Source organism: Cylas formicarius, unplaced genomic scaffold (genome assembly GCF_029955315.1).
Source record: "Cylas formicarius isolate icCylForm1 unplaced genomic scaffold, icCylForm1.1 PGA_scaffold_1__22_contigs__length_36826433, whole genome shotgun sequence".
Lineage (NCBI taxonomy): Eukaryota > Metazoa > Arthropoda > Insecta > Coleoptera > Brentidae > Cylas > Cylas formicarius.
Window position 1 is genome coordinate 6,961,644 of NW_026844264.1, and position 20,170 is coordinate 6,981,813.

The window sequence follows — 20,170 nt, forward strand, 5'->3', positions numbered from 1 at the left end:
AATTTGGGTCGAATAATTTCTGACAAATAAATCATTCATGTCGCATATCAATAGTTTTTGACTTGAAAATCGCCATTTCACTTTTATTATATGCAATGCAGAAAATTTTAAATTCCCCTCAGAAAAAATTTTGAAAAATTCGGTTTTATGTTCAAGACAGTAAGATTTTTTTTTTGCTTTTTCTAAAACTAATAAAATTTGCTAGGCTAAGTTATTGCCAATTTATAATTTATTATCTATTTTTATATTAAATTTAATCATGCTTTCCTCCTTTTTATAAAATTTTTTTCCTATATACATACATGAATACATACATTTTTCAATAATTTTTTGATATTTTTGATTAAATTAATCACTTAATGGTAGTAACAAATATTTATTACCTACTTAAATCCTATTGTTTTCTTAGTTTCTTAATGTTCATTAAAGGCAGTTATATAAAACATAATTTCAATGTTGGCAAAACCTATTTTGAAAAACAAGATAAACGCAAAAAAAATCTAATCGTCAATTTTATACCGTCACAATCAATATTTGACTGAAAAATTTAAAGATAAAAATTTATTGGAAATTTTTGTAATTGAATAATTTGTTTTAATTTATATATTTTTGGTGCCAACTAATTAAAATTCACTTAGCGCTACCATATCTACCACTGTCTGTTTCGCTTGTAAACTATTTGAAATTTAAACATTGACTCCACCTTGCGCCATCTGAGAACGAGAAGACAGATTAGTCTCTAAGTTGCTCGAACCACAGCACGGGAATTGCAATGTACTCTATCGGAGGGTACTACCTGTTTTGCAGGCAACCATATATACTCATATGTCATATTTATATTCTAATTATGTATAGCTTTGTTCGTTTAATTTTGGAACTGTTCTTGGGGCGATTACGACTGGCGTTTTAGAAATGTAGTTTTGGTTTATTCAAAGGTGGTTCAGAACTAATAATTCTCTGTTTTGGTTAATTTTAAGAAAAACCGTTATTTTATTTTTCTGTTGTATATTTAGTGTTGACCTGCAAAAAGGCCGCAGTATTCGGCAAATAAAATGCAAAATTAGTTGTTAAATAAATTTTATTTAAAAAAAAAAAACATTTTTCAAGATCCACATTAAAAATGAGCGTGTTAATACGTTTAGGTAGGTGATTAGAATATGTAGGTAATTATATATTTACAACTTGCGCAAATGTAATGTGGAGATTTCCATTCAATTTTCACACTCGTTTGAAACTCGAAGTTTCTGAATTCGTTTCGTTTTCGAACTCGAAGCAATAAATTAGTCTGTTCGTTGAGAAGGGGACAACGAAACGATATCCTATTCCAATGATCAAATTGGATTTATACTGGGTGTCTTTGAAAGGTCTGTACAACATTACACACTTTCCGACATGCAAGTCGAATAAAAATCGAATTTTTCAGTGCATTTTTTTTGTTTTTAGTAAGAAAGTACGATGCTACTTAGACGTGAGAGTTACTCACTAAAAAAATCTGTTTAGCATAGCTGACGACAATTCAATAAAATTTGTTTATTAAAAAGAATTTGAATCTTCCGGTATAAAGCAACGAACAATAAAAATCCAAATATCTCGACAAAGGATTAAGTCATTGACCATTTGAAATTTGAACGGAAGTGCAGTCTGAATGGCCCTCCAGAGTTCAAAGAAAAAACGTCGACGTTAGGTACACGTTCTATCCAGTTTGTAGAGACTTTTTACAGCTATCCATTTAATTTTTTGCATTTAATTATTTCAACAGTTACGAAGCAAGTGAACACTAATTTTTTATAATTTATTTGTTACATTATTGGTCCCAGATATAATTTTAATAATATAATTGTAGCTTCGATTTATATTATTTGGGGTTAAGCAGCTTTCAATTACTAATTGTTGAAATATTTGATCGAAGAAATACGAGTACCACTTGTCACTTTCGATGGTACTGGTACAAAAAGCTAGCTTGCCCTTCCGAACGAACAGGGTATACAGGCACAAATATTCCCCTAAAACTACCCGACACTATCACGACCGAAGGTACCACCACAAGAAAACTCCCCTTTGCAACTTTTTACAGGTATACGGCTTCCTGGACTAGAGCCTATACAACACATAAACTTTAATCCTAGGAATCCGTCATGGCACCCACACTCCAAAATAAATTAAAAACGTTCTTCAACGAATTGGACGTTGGTCGATCCACCGGTACCGCCGCACTGTATATAACATGCTATCACAGTCTAGCTCTTCGTGTCAGTACGGTCTAGGATCGTATGGGGTGGCGTCGAATCCGACGTATCTATTATTCTTCCTGTGTTGGAACCCGGAACCCGGTTTGGTGTTGTAGTAGATCACCCTTCTGATTCCAAAGGGATCGATGTACCCGAAACTGCCCGTTCTTTCGTTTCCTGGTAAGGTGGCCTCCTCGTGGTACGCTCGAGGGATGTAATACCTGAACCCGTCGTTCGTTACGGACACCCCGTCGTACCCAGAGTGTCGCTTGTCGTAGTCATCGCCTATCCTAGGGCTAGCGCTGACGTATCTGCTACCCCTATAAGTACGACCGTTCCTATCTATAGGATAGGTGGGACCGTTATGGAAAAGATAACCCTTGTTTACGGGGCTGACGTAAGGGTTAAAGTCGAGTTTTTGATTGGGTTCCGTGTACATGGGTACCGTTTCGTAATTCGGCAGCGGTTGGATATACTTAACGTCACCAGCTAACTGGGTATGTGCTGGTGTGATCACCAAAGGCTTCGGTGTGGACGAGGGTACAAGGAAGTCAGTTAAACGGGTATCGGCTGGAGTAATGACGAAAGGTTTAGGGGTTGAGTCGATGGAATTGGGCGTGATTTCTACAAACGGCCGCTCAGTAGAAGATACGAAAGAGCCGGCGGTGGAGGTCACCTCCAAAGGCAACGTGGTGGACGAAGGCAACGCGTTGTTGGATATCTCGACGATGGGCGAGAACGAAGAACTAGGAACTGGGGTGGTCGCGATGAAAGGTGGCGGCTGCGGTCGTACCGAGACAGGTCCGGATTTAGCAGATTGAAGCACGTCGACGGACGAAGGGAATTTTTTGGCCGTCTTCAGGGCGTCGGCGATCGGCATGTCTCTGCCCACCAAAATATTTTTCGTTTTCACGATTCGGTATCCTCCCGTATCAGCTACATAATCGCGTTGCCTGAATATACCTGAAATTAATGGAGGTTCAGTTTCGTGAATACAAATCATTGCGAAATATTCGAAATCTTTTTTCAAGAATTCACCCCTTTGGTGTTTTGGAGTATCACCTTTTAAAACCGATCACTGGATGACCGTTGCAGTTTTTTTAAATAATAAGAAGAATGATTATAATAGATTCAATTACAGAAACATACAGGCCGTTTCAAAATAAATGCGAATATTATAGAACATATTCAGAATACAATCAGTCCATTATGGATTTCGGCAAGTGGGTCACAAATAGGTATACAATACAGAACATGCAAATGAGGCAGAAAATTACATTAAAAATTTATATAATAAAAATACAGGGGGTCCCGCGACATGAGTGTCATAGTGTTAAAGGACGATTTCAAGTTAAACATGTCAAATGAACATAATGAACAAGAAATTGTCGTGTGTTATATTAAAATACTCTTTAAGGTACAATGTCTACTTTTTCTAATGAAGAATACGCCGATATTTACTCTGTTTATGGACTGTGTAGTGGAAACGGATAAGCGACAATTGATGGATATCGTCGACGATGTCCTTTAGCAATGTCCATCGACGTTTGAGGCAAATTTCTTACAGCTTAGATCTTAGAAAAATATTTGGTGTGGCATTATTAATCATTGGTCTGTTTATAATTTAAGAACGTCTCACGGCCATTCGTTATTTATGTTTCATTGAAAATGATCTTCCAATATTACTGGATGATGTTCCTAATAATGTAAGACAACGAATGTAGATTCAGCTTGGTCTGGTGAATTCACTTTAGTCGACACGAAACAGAATTTCTTCAACTGGTAGCTAGAATAATGGATGCAAGAAAAACCAGTCGTGCTGTTAGTAGAGCTACCACTTCATGTTTAAGAAGAGCTAGACTATGTATACACTGGGTGGACATTTTGAACAACTAAATCAATAAAATAAAATTTAAATAAAAAAAATAATAAGATAAAAAATAAAGGGGTTTCCTTAGAAAAGCTTTTGATACAGTTGATCATATTATACTATTGTCCAATTTGCAGAATTTGGGAATAAAGGGTGTAAGTTTAACTTTGATGGTAAGTTATCTGAAAGATAGACAACAGATTGTAAGAGTAAATGGTATTCAGCAAGTTAAAACAAATGTTCGAGTGCCTAAAGGCTCAATATTTGGACCAATATTGTTCATCTTATATATAAGTAATGTGCTGGTTTACAAGATAGCATGTGAGGAACCAATGAAAGCAAATTCATGGCCCGACCTTTCAACATTAATGTCATCAACTCTGAATACTCCTGGTTCTATCAAAATAAACTGGTACTCAACACAGTCTCTTTTGGAAACTATAGAGACTCTGTTCCACAGAATTTGGTAAACACTACATGACTATAAATGAATAAATATAAAATGAGATGTTCACGTGGCTATCAGAGTAAGAAAAAACTAATACTTAGTACACGTCTTTTATAGTCTCAAGAAAAGATTAATAAGAAAGCAGTTATTACAAATTTACTATGGTCTTTTGCATAGTGTTGTTGTGTATGCACGTATGTCTCATAGGCTGGGTAGGTATCTACAGTTCATCGTTTGACCAGTTGGATCGTCTTCAGAAGAGCATTCTTAAAATTATGGAATAAAGGAACAAGATGCAAATAGACCACTAAGTATCAAACAAGAGTTATAATGAATATATACAAAATCAAATGAACACTCCTAATGAAAGTATTATTTTACCGCGAAACCAATTGTCTATCGGACAAAGAGGCTCTGTGAGTTATGCAGGAAAATATTTTAATGAATTACCTAATGAACTGAAAAATCTCAATGTCGAGAAAAAAGTGCTTAAATAAAGTTAATGAAAACAATAGAAGCATTAAAAACGAATAAACAAAATTTAAAATTAAAACTCAAAATATCTATAACTCTTTTTCCATTTGTAAAATAACAAGAAAAGTTTAATATTGTATATAATCGATGAGGTACAACTCACAACCAATCTGTTAAAATATTTTATACCGGACGTACATACATGATTTCTCATACATTATTGTGTTACGACGCTGTATTGATAGAATAGCGGACCTTGAGTTGTATACTGAGAATATACTTCTTAGAAAACAATCAACAGAAATGAAAAACGAATTAATTATGTGAAACAACCAATAATATGTTTTTTAGCTGATACATTAATATTAATAAAATTCCTTGTTGACATTTCAATTTGTGAAACGGTTACCACATAGTACTTTGTTCAAAATTGTTTGCTATATTTGATATAGATTCATTAAAAAAAGTCTATTATTAGTACCCCTTCCCTCATATTATAAATATCGACTCCCTAAAATATTTTTATATAATTTTAAATATATAAATCTCGTAATGGTACAATTATAAATTGATACTGTATAAACAATAAATGAAAAATTGTCGAAATTACTCAGTTTACTCAAATTACTCAAAATTAAAATTAAAAAAATTTAATTCTGTCCCTGACTTCTCTTCTCGATGGGAGAGTGAGATATCTAGTATCAAGCGAAACCTGCTGTTCAGCTGTGACTAACACTGTAATGACCCAATTAAGCAAAATTACACATCAACTAACAACCCAATTTCGTATATACCAACCGTCATCGTCGATCCAGGCGTAAGTACCGATGACGGTACCGTCGTGGAGTCGTTTTTCCTTCCGGTACTGACCGCTGAGTGTCTGGTACCGGAAATATCGTTCTGGTCCTTCGTCTGTTTGAATATGGTACTGCGGTCCACCGGGGGTATCGTAGCCATTTGTGGAGCTTATTTTGCACGATGCTATGTATATCAACTGAAACAGAAGTATAACACCCACTTAAGCATATTCAATTTTTTGTTTATTAGAAAAATTTAGAAACAAAAGTTGTTCCGATTTTAATTGTACATTTTTAAATTTAAATATATTAAAATATTCAATTATAAATTATAAATATATTAAAATATATATCCGACTAAAAGCCTTTCTTATATATTCGAGGTTCATTTCCTTATAGAAACGGATTTGCTTTAGCGGTCTGTGTTGATATTTTAGAAATAAACTCGCGCTGGTAACAAAGTACCATTAGAAACCGTTTTTCAAATAAAAATACCCGAATTTTATAACTTTACTGTATTTTGCATTTTAAAAAAGTGTGACTATATGAAAAAGTGGGAAATTTCCATATATTAGCAATAAATCGTAAAAGAAAACATTCGAGCACTACAAACACATCACTATTTTGGCTTGAAAATCCAATTTTTACAGTTTAAGGTCTCTTTACTTCGTCGTTTTCTATTAATGGGGTTATTTTAATACATTAATTAGTTAATGAAAAAATTGAAAAAATTATATTTTTTTTACTAAAAATATATATTTCTTCATCTTATATTTTTTATTTTTCTTAACCGAAACTAAATTTACTAGATATTATTAGGTAAATACCGATTTTGTTGTAGGTTATTGTTCATCTGAATGTTTTTCAACATATGTCTATATTTTTTAAATAAAATTTAATCCATTTTTTAAATTTAAAAACTTCTGTGTTAATAACTTAATTGTAGTAAATAGTAGGTCCCCTTTCTTTGGCAATTAATAGCGGCCTAGTATTTTTCCATCCAAAAATTTTTTTATTGGTATTGTTACAAAAAAGAAAACATTCGAGCACTACAGACACATCACTATTTTGGCTTGAAAATCAAATTTTGACAGTTTAAGGCCTCATTTTTTTTTCTATTAATAGGATTATTTTAATACAAATAAGATATGAATTCTTTAAAACGTTCTTTTACAAAAAAAACTAAATAATGTTAGTTAATAAGAAAACGAAAAAATTATATTTGTTTAGTAAAAATATATATTTCTTTATGTTATATTTTTTTATTTTTCTTAATCAAAACTAAATTTGCTAGATATTATTAGGTAAAAGCAGACTTTGTTGTAGGTTATTGTTCATCTGAACGTTTTTCAGCACATGTCTAAATATTTTATTTTATTTTATATAAAACTTGACCCACTTTTTAAAATTAAAATATTTTGTGTTAATAACTGCTAAGTATTTTTCCATCCAAAAAGTGTTTTATTGCTAATGTTTCGATATCTGCAACTGCATTATAAAAGTAGAGTGTTTCCATTGAACTAAAATTACTTGTCACGATTTTTTCATTCAAATTCTTAATTTAAGTTTTGGTTACCCGGCCTCACACCAGAAAAATGTTAGCACACGGCCATTAAAAATTTTTGTTGCGCATTTCTTCAAGTAAATAGAAAACACATAGTTCAAAAACCATTTTTTCAAATCCATTTTCGAATTCATACCCTAACCTTACTTTCTATAAGCAAAAGCATTTTGTTTCTTTATTCACTCTTGATTTTAATCAATGAAATACGACAGTTCTAACAATTACTGTTCATTAAAAAAAAATCAAACAAAATAATACATATCGGACATTTTGAGATGGTCGACTTTGATCTAGACTTCTAATTTTAGAGTTAGAGATGGTTAATTTTATTTTTTTGTTAAATGATTTACGTAATGTAAAAAAATTAAGGAAACAATTGAGATTTAGTAATTATTACGATTGATATTATATAATTTCAAATTTTTACAGCAAAAGTTTTTATATAATTTCTGTATCAGCTTAAAAAATAATCGAAATTCTTCTTTAAGATAAACTTGTAGAAAAAATGCATCGTATTAAGATATTTATAATCCAAAATCGCAATAAGGTAAAGAGTTGAGCAAGTTAAATATTAAAAACATAAACATAACTCTATCCTCTGTGTCCCTGATTTTAGATGAAGCGGTTTCACTGTGGGCGGGGGTCGACGTCACTGATAAAAATGCGGATTTCGATGGCCCGCACGCGTCCTTAAAAGGTTTTGATTCGGCGCGTCCTTAAAAGGAAGGGAAATCGCCATAATGTCACGCAAAATTAGATGACTGTCATTGTTTATTTCTGTCGTGACCCGTAACCATGAAAAATTTCAATTTCTATTTGTCTACGTGACGGAAATGCAAACGTTACTCGACATGGGGCCAAGATCATTACCCACCGAACCGTCACGTGAGTTTTTAATTGCCGTTTTCTTGAAATTCTTGAAATTGCTAAGTACCGAAACTGTTAAGCCGTTCGGAGTATCTAAAAGTTATCATCGCAATTTTGGATTTTGACGACAATAAGCCAAATAAACTGCCAAGGCAAGAAAACACCTAATTAGTCGGTACTGTGGGACGGAGCATCAGGAAAGAACTTTGTAGGTGTTTTAAAAATATGGGTTTAATAAAATCACATTCATACTAATAGAAAATATGATGAGATTAATTATATGCAAATTATTAATAACTACCTAAACAAATACGTTTTTATTCGAGTTCTAATTCGGTCACTTAGATTAATTACAATTACATTTTCACATTTTGAAGCTCTCAATATTAAGTATACTTTTAATTAAATTCATTACACTCAGACTTAAAGTAGGAATACCCAACTGGTGGGTTTTAACGTAGGTCCACGTTATTTGCTGCGCTGATTCTTGTTCGATTGAGTGGACTGTATTTTTCGATAACTTTATTTTTTAACTTTTACAACTTAACACACTTTTTACAACTAACAAAAAAAGGAAAAACATATGAAAATGAATAACGAAGCTTAACGTTTGCTAGCACGGGTTGTAATGTCGAGACCCAGCGTCCCGCGGTCTCTCTTCAGTGTCGGCAGCGCCGATCCCTTTTTTGCAGGCAACCCTTTTTTTTACGGTGCTCGCGATGTTGCCGTTGCTGGGCAGTTTTGAAGATTGACCACCAACATTCGATTTTACTTGGTGCTTATTGCTTTATAAAATTTCTTCACTTGTGTCTTCGTGATAGTCCAATATTAATTTTTGAAAGGAATTTCCACAGGGTACTGGCCTGAAGTTTCGGCAGTCATCTCAGTAGCTTCTTCAGCAGATAAAGAAAGTGCGAAGATAGTCATACATATAATTGACTATCAAGAAAAAAATAAAGATATTATATACCAACCTTAAATCTGATATTAAAGATTCTAATTTATTTGAATCCGGGAAAAAATCTGTCTCTTCCTAAGGTTCACAAACCAGGACTATCCCTCGAACGTATTGTTAGCGTTATTTGTTCTCCAACTTTTGTAGAAAAATGTCTTCTAGTAGCTATAATAAAACCCTTAATCCTTGGAAACGATTAAAAAGTTATCTTATGGAAAGAATACGGAAAACAAAAAAAAATACTTATAGTAAAAAAAACATTTCCTATGGTGTCCCCCAGGGATCCGTTTTAGGGCAAATATTTTACATAAATAATTGGTAAACACGTCAGGGACCATTTTTGGTGTTGCGGACATTAAAGTTTTCCAATACGAAAGTGATTCTTGGGATAATCTTTAAACCAAAGTGGAAAATGACTTACACTTGAGCTAGTTTAATCAGATGTACGGTGAATGAAAAATGAAGTTTTATGCCATTTTCGTGCAATAAACCGGGTTTGCCAAATTTTGAAACTTTAGATATTATTAACACTATTCAATAAAGTCGACAGAAAAAATAAAATAATTAGCAATAACAATGGATGCACAATTCAAATGGAATAAACATTTACAAACAAACAAACTGCCTCCATTGATTTACAAATTCAAAAATTTTAGAAACATTTTAAGTAAACAATAAATGATAACACTTTATTATGCATTAGTGCAGTCACGTTTAAAATATGGCATTTTCTTATGGGGCGGAGTATTGGATGTATATCTTAAAAAATTGTAAATTATGCAAAAAATATTTCCTAAATACAGTTTTCCAAAAAACTAGAAATTACTCTTCTGTACAACTGCTTAGGGAGTCGAAAATTTTTACGGTAAAGCAATTGGCCGACACTGACATAGAGCTTGTTGAGCGTGTTTACACTATGGTATAAAAACAAAGACAATCAGCGAAAATCAAAATATCCCCATTTCATTCAAAATTGACCATGAAGTCCAAGAGTTAGGAAATCGTTTTGAAAACGTATTTGGGCTCATTTTTGTGATAAACACAACACAAACAAGGGAAAAAGGGTTAAAATTGAACAAGCACGTCAAGTATTTCTGGGATATAAGCTTTTCCTCATATTAAGCCCTAACGCAATTCCACACATGCCACTGGTGCCGTTTTTGACATTCCAATCATTACTGACTACATATCAAAACTTCTCTCCCAACATCTTCGATACATTAAACCTAAAATTCCCTTTGAGATACAGGAATTTTCATCACACATCAGAAAGAAAAACATCAAACATTTCAAGAATCCTTTAGAATATTTATTTATGTATTTTACCTATACTAGTTTCGCGGAAAAATGGTTTTGACTTATTATATATTTATATTATATAATTAGTAATATAAAAAGACGTAGGACATGAAATGAAACATGTTTAAGACTTCAAAAGCATTGTCTCCCATATTCTCGGATTTTCCTTCAATAGAAGAATGCTGCCGATTAGTTTATCAAGTATAAGAGGTAGGAAACGAAATGAAACATGTTTAAGGTTGCGTCAAACAAACTCATCAGCGGTTGCCGAACGTAATCATAAAAACGCACATCAAATCTTATTCGACGAAACTGCATGTATTCTATTCTTCTATTGAAGGAAGGTCCGAGAATCCATAGAAATGGCTAAACAAACAAACAAGCAAATCTTCACTGCGACTCAGGTCTTTGCTGCTTCACCATCAAACAATATATAAGCAGGTACAACCAAATGCAAATCAATTCAGTTTACCTCTGAAGAAGCCGACAGAATTAAGTGTCCAAGTGAGCATTCTGTACGATTTGTCTATTTTGTGGTATTTAATTCCCTTTTTACCATTAACTCTATGGAGGGTGGCACGAGTAATAATTACGGATTTGTCTTTTTCCTTAATGAAATGGGAGGGACCCTTGATGTGGGCCTAGGGTGGTGAGGAAATTGAATAATCACCACTCGCGTAAATACGGCACTTGCGGCGCTGGCGGGTACAGCTGGCTAGTTAAGCTTTGAGATTTAACATCGCGAAAGTAACTAATGAATAATTTTTATTTGCTGCAGTGGCAGCATAAATAAAAAAGAATAAATAAAAAAATGAAACTCAAAAAGCTAAGAGAAATCTAAACATACCGCCCACCAAAATGCAGTAGGCGTTTTTAAAGAAAAACTCATTTCTTATGATTTCTAGGTGAAGAATAAAAAAAATCACAGTAGAAGTAACAACTTTGTTAATTGAAACGTTTTTACATTACTATTAATTTGGTAGAAGTCACAGTTTTGCGACATACGCCAGCTGAAGTCCAGAATGTTTTCTTCTTTCGAGTATCACTATAGTGCCAACATCAACACTACAAAAATATATTTACAGTGTTAAATATTTTTGCAGTAGATACTTTAATCTTATTTTAAAAGTTTTATTTCATTAGGAACACGATTACAGACTTGCAGCCCCAATACACAAGGTGATTTAGACGAAATTTTATATTTGGAAAAAAAAATAGTTTTGCCGTCTGGTGTTAAAAGAATGATTATTTTGAGAAAAGTTGTTTTTATTTTTAGATACACATTTATTGGGCTCAAATATAAACAAACTTGAACAAACAAGAATGAGAGCTCGGTACCCCAGCAATACAACGAATTGCTCTCTTCTGTGCTAAAAACGCTTTTGTGGATTGTGTAAACCAACCCCATATCTTATTCCGTATCATAGACGAAATTTAATGTACGAGTAATATACAATTTGTAATAATTGTGACTCGGTCAATACAGTGCGCAAATTCCTCAACATAGAAATATTCGGGTACAACGGAGAAATCAAGAACTGAAAGTTACTTTTATATTTAAGATTCTCGTGGATCATAATATAAAAAATTTAACACACTCAGCTACTAGACAATCTTTAAAATGAGACTAGAACCTATTTTCTGAGGATGGTGGAATCTTAAAAACTTTGTTTTATCCGGATCTAAAAACAACTGTTGCTGAACATGTTGTTGCATTTATTTTGCAATAAAAGATCGCACCTATCTGACATCAGCATATAACGGGAAAGATGAATTTGTAGAAATGGTGTCTACATCATTGATATAGAGTGTTAATAGGATAGGACCCAAAACTGATCCCCGTGGAACACCTTTATCAATATCAAGAATAGAGGAATTAATCTGACAACAGAGATTATCGTTGTCACTAAAAATACTGAAAAACTGCTTGCGCTCCTGCAAAAAGGAGTTTATCCTGTTAAAAACAATATCTGCAATCCCATACGATGACAACTTCCCCAAAAGAGTGCGGTGATCAATACAGCCAAACGCCCAACTGAGATCACACAGGATTTTAATAGAACACTCTCCCAATCCAGACTTTTCAGTAGATTTCCGCGAAACGATGTCACTGTCATTATAAACGACGTTCTACCGCGAAATCCAAATTAGTATATTATTCCCTTCAAGAAAAACCAACATTATCTTAAGAAATCCATATTCAACTATTCTAGACAAACTCATCAGGATTATAACTGGATGATGATTTCCAACCCTACACTTACTATCTTTTTGTGTGTTGCAACTTCTAATGGGAAGTGATTTCGACAGGACATAACGGAAAAGTTAGTGATGCCAACGATGTCAATCTGCAATCTGAAGCGAATTTTTATATGTAGATTATTTTCCTAATATTTCGTACCGCAGTCGTTAGAATTAGCTTCCCTGTGGTTAAATGCTTTTTGGGATTACCCTATGGCAGCTGCCAAGCCTTCCAATCAACGCCATGTTTGTGCAAAGGCCATTTCCCACTCGCTGTAGTGGAACCTACGCGAGCGTCTACGTACACCGAAACAATTTAGATGCCGAAGCTTTGTGTTGTTTGTGTTGTCTTAGAACGGCAGCAACTCGGAATTAATAAAACAAAAAATAATTTGAATACCCATTTGTGCAATGAATGTCGAGGTAGCTTTTCCGTTGTACGTCATACCGTAAGCACCCACAACGCACCTGCGCAAAGCCGCGGCACCGAAATTGTTCGGGTGTACGTAGGCGCTAGTGGAACCTACACGTTTGCGTCGCATATAAAAAGTGTGCGTTACGTTATACAAATAAACAAAATGCGGATTTTTCGTCGGTTTCAATTAGCAATGTATCGAGCCAGTTCAGATGTGTTTCGCGCGAGGAAATGGGAACGGATTTGCATATGCAAGTAGGCGGTTTCGACAAAACCATCGACTGAATGGCATTGAAACGTATTAAGTTGACTGATTAAGAAAATATCGTGCGGTATTTGGCGTATTTATGACTTCGGTGTGTTTGTTGTCGTCGGGCAGTATACAGGGTGTTTCAGAAACGCTCGTCATCGTCTGGCAGTCGGTTGCTATTCGGCCTTTCAAAAATCTAAAAATAAATAGTGTCTTTGGTTGGGTGTTGTATGGGAAGTAGCAGAGGCGTGCGTTTGGGTATTTTAACAGCGGTCGCAGCAAACTTCTTTTAATGACGGTGGCAAATAAAACAACGCTTTTTGAAATTATTTTCATCACATAATTATTGTAAGTTAAAAGGTAAAATCGACTTTCTATCTACATATAAAAAATTGCTTTAAAAGTATTAAAAAAAAAAATTCAAACCATGAAGTTGCTGAAGCTTTATGGAAAATGTCAGTAGTCTTAATAATTTATTCCTATGAAGGCAAAATGGACCAAATGTAGTTTTACGATTTATTGTTTTAAATAAACCGTATTTGTTTATTTTCATTTATGTTTAATATGATACTGAAATGAAACGTACTATGTTACACAAGTATAAGTTTAATTTGTCAACAGTGTTCCCCTATCAAAATTTGTTCCACACTATAAAACAATTTTTATATCATTATCTTATTCTAAAGCCTCACAAGTGCAGTGTTTTTAGGACAGCTGGAGCTACAATTGCTACACCTTTATGGAAAATGCTTTTTTTCCGAATTTTTCTACAAATTATCACAAGTCTTCTTTATATTAGCTGTAGCTAGGTAGATTAGTGTAACAATTAGCGTTTCTTTTTCTTTTCGCCAATCTATCGAAATTTATACCAGAAATATTTTTGCAAATACGAATTATGTAAAAAGTCTCAACAATTTGAAGTATCAAAACTTATTGAAAAAGATAAATCTAACATCGCACAAAAAGTTGCTATTGACCGTACAAATGCAAAAGCAGGCCAGCTAGGTATTATTAATCTGGTATTCTATCTATAAACAAAAGTGATATGACTAGCGAAAATAGTACCAAGGTCATAAATGTCATTAATATGCAAAGATGATATTCGCTGCGTACTTAGGTATGTGTCACCTAAACCGTTTCTGACACTCGATAAGGACACCGTATGCCTGGGATCAAGTTCAAAATTACGATTTTAAATTTATTCCGATATTAATCGATGCAATCGAAAAATAATGATTATGATGACGAATGAGAACATAAAAATAAACATAAAAATCTGAACCTCTCACTTTTGGAAATAAAAAATAAATAAAAGTTAATTATTAATTTTTTTTTAATTCAAAATATTTGCTAAGGGTAGAGGTCAAAATCCTTCCTATTCCGCTAATTTTAGCCCCAATTAATTTTAATTTTGCTTTTCGTGATCGTTTCACAAAAATCGTTCCTAACGACTACTAGTACCACCTATAATAGACATTTTGGTACCATCCAATAGAGAAAGGACCCATACCCTAAAATTTCGGTGATTGTAAATAAGTGACTTTTAAAACTTAAAAAATTAATTTTCGAATTTTGAGTTGTTTTTTTAATTTAAAATTTCATATTTTTGTTGTTTGCTCTCAGAAAATTAAAATATTTATCGAAAGTAGAGGTCAACAAGATCTTTCGATGGATACCTTAAAGTCCTTCCTAACACCTCCGATTTTTATAAAAATAAAGACGGAGGTTTACCTTTTCTTTAGCAATCTACTCCCTATGTAATTTTGATATATATTTTATATATGACAATGGTCGTATTCTTTTATCGACTTATTTGAATTTAAAATCTATTTCCAGTATTTTCTATGTACCACTTTAATTATACATTTTTTTATCGCAAATCTCTACACTTTGTGGTTTCGGAGCCGCTTTTCTCGGTTCTTTGTTCACCCTGTACATCAATTATTTTTATAGCGGGTGATCCGTCAGTCAGACGAATATACAGAGTGTCCGTCAACAACGTTCGAATAATTTAAAGGGCGATGCTACTTTTCAAAAAAATAAGAATTGCACTAAATGCGCAGTTTTCATGATACATGGTGTCGCACTTGAAAAATTAAAAAAAATGTATATTTCCTCCCTTAGCTTAAAATTTTAATCCAGTTAGGGATAACTTAGCCTCTTATCACTACACATAAAACCACCACATTCTAAGAAATCTGGTTCAAATTTGTTGTGAATTACGGAAAAGCAAGATAAAAAAATCATTAAAAAAAATTTGCAGTTGCTTAATTTGAAAAAAAGAAACCGCAAAAAATTAGTGGAGCATATTTTTTTATTTTTGCCAAAAATATTCGATAGGATGCCTCCCGAGACGCCACTGCACTTCGTAATTTAATTATTCCAAAAGGAGCCTCTTGTCACAAGAGATCCATATCCATATGTCTTATTTTTTCATGTAGATCTCCTTTTGAATTATTCGTTTAGAAAGTTCGGAAACATCGCATGAATACAAACATCCTGTATATAAATATTTAGAGTGATTAGTGATTCCAAACAAATTTTGTGTTTAATTTTTTAAAATATTTTTTACAATCTATATAACACGTTATAGATTGATAAATTTGTTTTTTACGGCATTTTTATCGACACTGTTGCTAGTTTTGTTAAAGTAGCTTCGAAGCAGAAATTCCGACAGAGATTTACCACGAGAATTCATCAGAGTGTTGCTTAATTTTGTTACGATTACCGCGTAGTAATTGCTTTAATTGCGTTTGACTCAGAATTCCAGCAAACTGTTGATAACAATGCCGGTCAACTGTTTCACTTGCCTTCATATTTCAGTAACTAATCGCATGGCCGATTAAACAACAAAAATTTTAATTGGACAAGAATTCCCAGATAAATATAATGATACGAGTTATGTAGGTACTCGGCTAAGCGCTGTCGATAATACTTTATTCATTACTATAGGAAATTTATAAGCACTGATAATTTATTTTCTTCTAAATTATGTAACGCGTTACACAGTAGACGAATATAAAATGTTTTTCCGTTGTAGGGTTATAAGCAAAGTGAATAAATGTTAATATCATGCGTAAAATGTTTTATTGACTAAAAAAAACACTTCTGCCTACGTATTGGACGGAGAAAAAAATATTGATATACACAGGACGGTCGTTAATTAAATGCTGGTACTTAAACAGTAAGTAAGAATAAGACTCGTATGATCAATATTATTATTTGAAATTTCAGCGAGTCATCTCGTGTGATACCCTCATTTTGTCCATTTTGCAATTAGTTATTCTTCATTGCTACTTTAAAGAACATGCGTTTCTAAATTTAGTAAAGTTAAAGTTTAACCATGACTTCTAGATTTCTCCAGTTTCAGACAGATGAAGAAATCCAGATGAAAAATAAATAAATAAGTTTAGCTAATACTTAAACGTATTTTTTTGTAAATGCAAAAGATTTCAAAAAATGATTATAATATTATTTAAACAATTTTAATAGTTATGTATATTTGACACCCTGTATTTTTGGACCGACGTATAGTCAACATTCATATGAGACATTGTCTTTTTTTTCTTCCCCCGCTATAAAACCGAAATAAAACTTCTTACAAATTAGAGTCCACAACTTGTTGGTTTTTAAGATAGATTTTAATCTAATTTCAGATTTAAGATATAAAAGTGATATCCTGATGACGGGTTTTTGTAAATATTTTCAAAATCTGTAAAAATATTTAAAGAAATTTGGCAAATTTATGAAATTTTCGGTTTATAGGAGAATAATTTTTCCAATATTTTAATTAAAAAAAAAAACTAGTTTCCATACTTGCAAAAAAAAAATACGAGAGCGCCATTATTTTTAAATGTACATTACCCATTTCTGATAAATATACAAATTTTATTGAGTGTGTCACATGCCTATTTTTAATATTTTGCTATTGCCACTTTTCCACTTCCCTTCCCTTCTTTCTGTCTAAGACTATTATCATAATATTAATTAGCCATGACGAAACTATTAACCAAAATAAACAGTTTTCTTGAACATTCCTTATTATAAACGGTGTTTACATCTTCAACATTTCCCCAAAACAAGGAACCTAATGGTGTTGAGTCACACGATAGAGGCGGCCATGCAATGAATCCACCTCTACCTATCCATTTCTGTGGATAATCTAAAAATTTGCAAACTTCTCGATGATAATATGATAGAGTTCCCTTACTGAAACCATATTTGTTAGATCTCAATGTTATCAACTTCTCGAAGAAATTGCAATAAATCATTTTACAAAAAGGTTAAATATCTAAATAGTTAAAGTGTTTTATTCCACAAAACACATTAACTAATGGTTTTCGTTTTGTACTTGCCGTATCCGGAATAGAATAACTGTTAAATTGTAGTGCATATTGTGACGATTAACTTGACAATTACTGAAGTAAAATCTCTTCTTTTTCCTCATTGGTAACATTCCGGTTTACCACTTTCCATTGAATACTTAAGAGATTGTCTATTTGGCATACGTCTAGTAGAATATAAATCATATCAGTTAATTCAGGTTTAGGAAAATCTATGTTTAGTTTATTTTTAGTTACTGATACCACGGTAAATTTTATGAATTTATTTACTCAATTGTAAAAATTTGACAATATATAGAATATTTTTTGGTAGTGTGAAAACTAGTGTTGGGGCTGGTCAATTAACTGGTCAATTGGCCGTTAATTGACCACTTCAATTTGACTAGTCGAATTCGATCAAATTAATAACAAAAATTTCGTTATTAAATTAATCAAATGTGCAAGTAATGCGAGGATTAAACGTCTGCCTATGTACCGTGTAATTTTCACGCGAAGGTTAACTTTTATTTTTTCCGAAAGACGCGTCGGTAGACGATCAAATTAACGATGTTTCATATTGCGCATGAAGCGTTATTTTCTGTGTTACGCACGCGGTATATTAAATTTAAACAATAATGAAGCGCGCCTATCCGTATAAGGAATGTTGTCATATACGTTGCCCACGATCGAAAAGGTATAGGTTCACTTTTACTTCTTTAAGTAACAACTGGTTCGTGTGCTATAAGAGAAAGTGTTCGTGCGAAGGACCCTCGGGTCATTTAGACTCGGCCGAATGAATAGTCGGGAATGTATGTACGCTTCCAATTGCAAGACACCCTGTATATCGACGAAGTGCCTTTCTTTGCACTGATCGTAATTATGGTTCAATTATTTTAAATTTTTAATTATCCATTACGCAATCCAAACAACGCGAACAAATATGGCCGTCTAGGGTAAACAATTGCAGTAGGATAGGAAGAAAATCATTTGTGTGGTTTGTTTTGAAGTGTTCAAATTGATTTTTGAGAGTCATTATTGAAAGAAGTTATTACAATAAAATCCCGATATCTTACATTTTAAATCTGTTATTAAGACTTCTTCTCTATCAGAATCCATGGAAAAGTCTATCACTCATGTCTTTTGAGAAGAAATCCCTTGACGCCTTCAATTTAAAACCAAAATTATGGATACTCTTAAACTTAAACTCCATACATCCTAAGATATACTTTACCGTTGAATCAAATATTACTATAATCTCCCATTCTTAGATATACTTATCAATAGAAAATCAGACCTAAGATTGGGTCATTCTCTTTACAGAAACATCTACGCACACTGATACACTGTCACATCACCATCCGGCCCAAAAATCATCCGCTATCAACTTTCTTGTTTACAGAGCCGTGAAACTAGCTCTACCCGAGTCACTAAACGCAGAATAAAAAAAATAATTTTCCACCACAACCGCCCAAAGACAAGGAATCTGAAAGCAACTCCCACTTGCCACTGTTGTCTTTCCTTACATTCAAAACATCACTGACCACATATCAAAAGTTGTAAAGAAATATAACGTCTAAATCAGATTTACTACTTATCCAAAAATCTCTCAACATCTTTGATCCGTCAATGATAAAACTCCGTTTGAGATACCAGGAGTTTACAGAATTCTATGCATATGCGGCAAAGAATATATTGGAGAGATCATACGAAACATATCAACTAATCTCAAGTAACATGAAAGAGCCAAATAAACTCATCAGCAGTTACAAACAACGCGATCAAATATGGCCGTCTAGGGTAAACAATTGCAGTAGGATAGGAAGAAAATCATTTGTGTGGTTTGTTTTGAAGTGTTCAAATTGATTTTTGAGAGTCATTATTGAAAGAAGTTATTACAATAAAATCCCGATATCTTAAATTTTAAATCTGTTATTAAGACTTCTTCTCCATCAGAATCCATGGAAAAGTCTATCACTCTATGTCTTTTGAGAAGAAATCCCTTGACGCCTTCCATTTAAAACCAAAATTATGGATACTCTTAAACTTAAACTCCATACATCCTAAGATACACTTTACCGTTGAATCAAATATTACTATAATCTCCCATTCTTAGATATACTTATCAATAAAAAATCAGACCTAAGATTGGGTCATTCTCTTTACAGAAACATCTACGCACACTGATACACTGTCACATCACCATCCGGCCCAAAAATCATCCTCAATCAACTCTCTTGTTTACAGAGCCGTGAAACTAGCTCTACCCGAGTCACTAAACCCAGAATTAAAAAAATAATTTTCCACCACAACCGCCCAAAGACAACGAATCTGAAAGCAACTCCCACTTGCCACTGTTGTCCTTCCTTACATTCAAAACATCACTGACCACATATCAAAAGTTCTAAAGAAATATAACGTCTAAATCAGATTTACTACTTAT

The 20,170-nt window shown here is 33.0% G+C and overlaps 1 protein-coding gene across 1 annotated transcript in view; it reads right to left on the reverse strand.

Annotated features, from left to right (window-relative positions):
* Positions 1–1,069: 1,069 nt before the first annotated feature.
* Positions 1,070–20,170, reverse strand: part of LOC132697203 (uncharacterized) — a 65,849-nt gene continuing 46,748 nt past the window's right edge. Inside the window, exons 2-3 of the mRNA XM_060662510.1 lie at positions 5,819–6,014; positions 1,070–3,191 (exon numbers count right to left, since the gene is read on the reverse strand). Coding sequence (XP_060518493.1) covers positions 2,251–3,191; positions 5,819–6,014 — 1,137 coding nt within the window. The 3' untranslated portion in view covers positions 1,070–2,250. The remainder of the gene's footprint in view (positions 3,192–5,818; positions 6,015–20,170) is intronic.